General features: G+C 48.1%; 1 protein-coding gene across 1 annotated transcript; it reads left to right on the forward strand.

Moving 5' to 3' along the window:
* The first annotated feature begins 210 nt into the window (after window positions 1–210).
* LOC146036686 (uncharacterized) lies at window positions 211–1,753 on the forward strand. Its single transcript, XM_083160595.1, has 2 exons — window positions 211–499; window positions 580–1,753. Exons 1-2 carry the CDS (start codon window positions 370–372, stop codon window positions 1,152–1,154), a joined length of 705 nt encoding a protein of 234 aa, XP_083016721.1. The 5' UTR covers window positions 211–369; the 3' UTR covers window positions 1,155–1,753.
* Window positions 1,754–1,854: the final 101 nt, after the last annotated feature.

Below are 1,854 nucleotides of genomic sequence, written 5' to 3' on the forward strand. Positions count from 1 at the left end.
TGTGTGTTACATTAGAGTAGTACAAGTCCAGTAATGTTTACATTCAATATTAGATCTAGTTGGGCAATGGGTGTTCACGTTGCTTGGACGCACAGACATGTAGGCCATGACATTGAATTGATAGTTATTGGAGGGTGACTGTTTTTGTATCTTCTAAGGATTGGTTTGAAAAAAGAATATAATGTAAGTTTGGTGTTAGTAGCCACATGTTGTATTATGTTTCAGATTGCAATGGGTGCTACAGCAAACATGAGGAGTTACATGTATTAATATGTACACTTTGATTGCAGGTGGCACGACTTCAAAGGCAACCTCAAGAAGAAATTGACCGACCGGTGGCAACACAGCCAGACCTCTGGGGCTGGCCCCATGCCATCCAAGCTGAAGCTCACCCCCCTGGAAGAGATGGCCCAGTGCTGTATAGCAGTGGAGGAGGTCCGGGGGGTGAGCACTATAGACAGCGAGTCCCCAGCGGAAGTGATGGCTTCTACTCTAGAAGGTAATTATTTGCAAGGCCATAAGTAGATGTTTAACATTTTGCATGGAATGTGTGGTAATTTCAATTTTCTTGTTCAACAGCATCGCCACCGCTTGGTCAAGATTCTCTTGAGGAGGTTGTGGAGTCTGTGCCACCTGGCCCCAGTAGCAGGCCCGTGCAGCAGCCGCCGGGATTGTCTGCGGCTGAATTGTCCATGTGGGGCCGTGTGCTGGATAGTATTGTGCAGCAGGGAGAGTCGGCATTCGAGCGGGTGCGTAGGGCCGAGGAGGTGCTGCAGGGTTTGACCACCAGCCAGCAGAGTATTGCTGAGAGCCTGCAGGCTATGAGTGCCAGCCAGCAAGCTATGGCTGGCAGCCAACAAGCTATTGCTGGTAGCCTGCAGGTGCTGGCTGATCAAGCCCTGCGGCAAAACGACCTCCTCCTCCGCCATAATGAACTTATGGTGGAGCTAGTTACCAGCAATAGGGCCCTAATGTCACCCGCTTCGGGTGCATTACCATCCTCATCACTCCCTGCTGCCAGAGGGGGAAGAAGATCCACCCCCTCACCAGCATGCGCTCCACATGAGCCACCATCAGCCTCTGGCCGTGGACGAGGCACAAGAGCTGCTGCACGTGGCAAGGAGCCTGCCAGGGCCAAACGTGCTCGCAAATGAACTTGTGTCCCCATTAATCTCCACCGTTATGTCTTCCCAAATCTTCCATTGAGCTGTGTGTGTCAGCAGCCTGTGTCCAAATCCGTGCCCAGGGTCACCACTTTTGCCCGCGGTTCAAATGTCATGTTTGGTTCCTCTGTTGCCCTGTTTCAGTGTGCTGTACTTGAAGTGTTGGTGCTGTACTTTTGTTGTGAAGCCACCTGATGTGTTCCCAATGATTCTGCTGTGGCTATTTATTCTTTATTATTTTATTTGGTCCTGGTATGGTACCATTTGTTTTGTTATGTATTTTCATTTTTTGCCTAAGTTTGTTTAATAAATGTTATTTTGGCCCCACAAATGTCTGTATTAATTTAGACATGCAGAAGTGGCATGTGTATTAGTATTAATATTATTAAGTTGTGTGCATTATTTGCAATGTTAAAGTGTGTGACAAGTGCAGCATGTAATGTTCCCTTTAAGCTGCAATGCTTCCAATTGTAGCAGTGAGAAGCGTGTAATTAACAAGTAATGGGTAAAGTATGTGATTGTATTGGGTTCAGGTGACATTGGTTGAGGTGCGTCCGTCCTGATTAGGCGTTCCGATTGCCTAGCGCATGACCGAGTGGTGTCCGCAAAGCAAGAGTAACCTTTTGGACACAGCACATTTCTTCCCTTTTTGTTCGCGTGCATTCGGCGTGCTGTCCGAATGCACGCCTAC

This window comes from Crinia signifera, chromosome 9 (genome assembly GCF_055691185.1).
Source record: "Crinia signifera chromosome 9, ASM5569118v1, whole genome shotgun sequence".
Classification (NCBI taxonomy): Eukaryota; Metazoa; Chordata; class Amphibia; order Anura; family Myobatrachidae; genus Crinia; species Crinia signifera.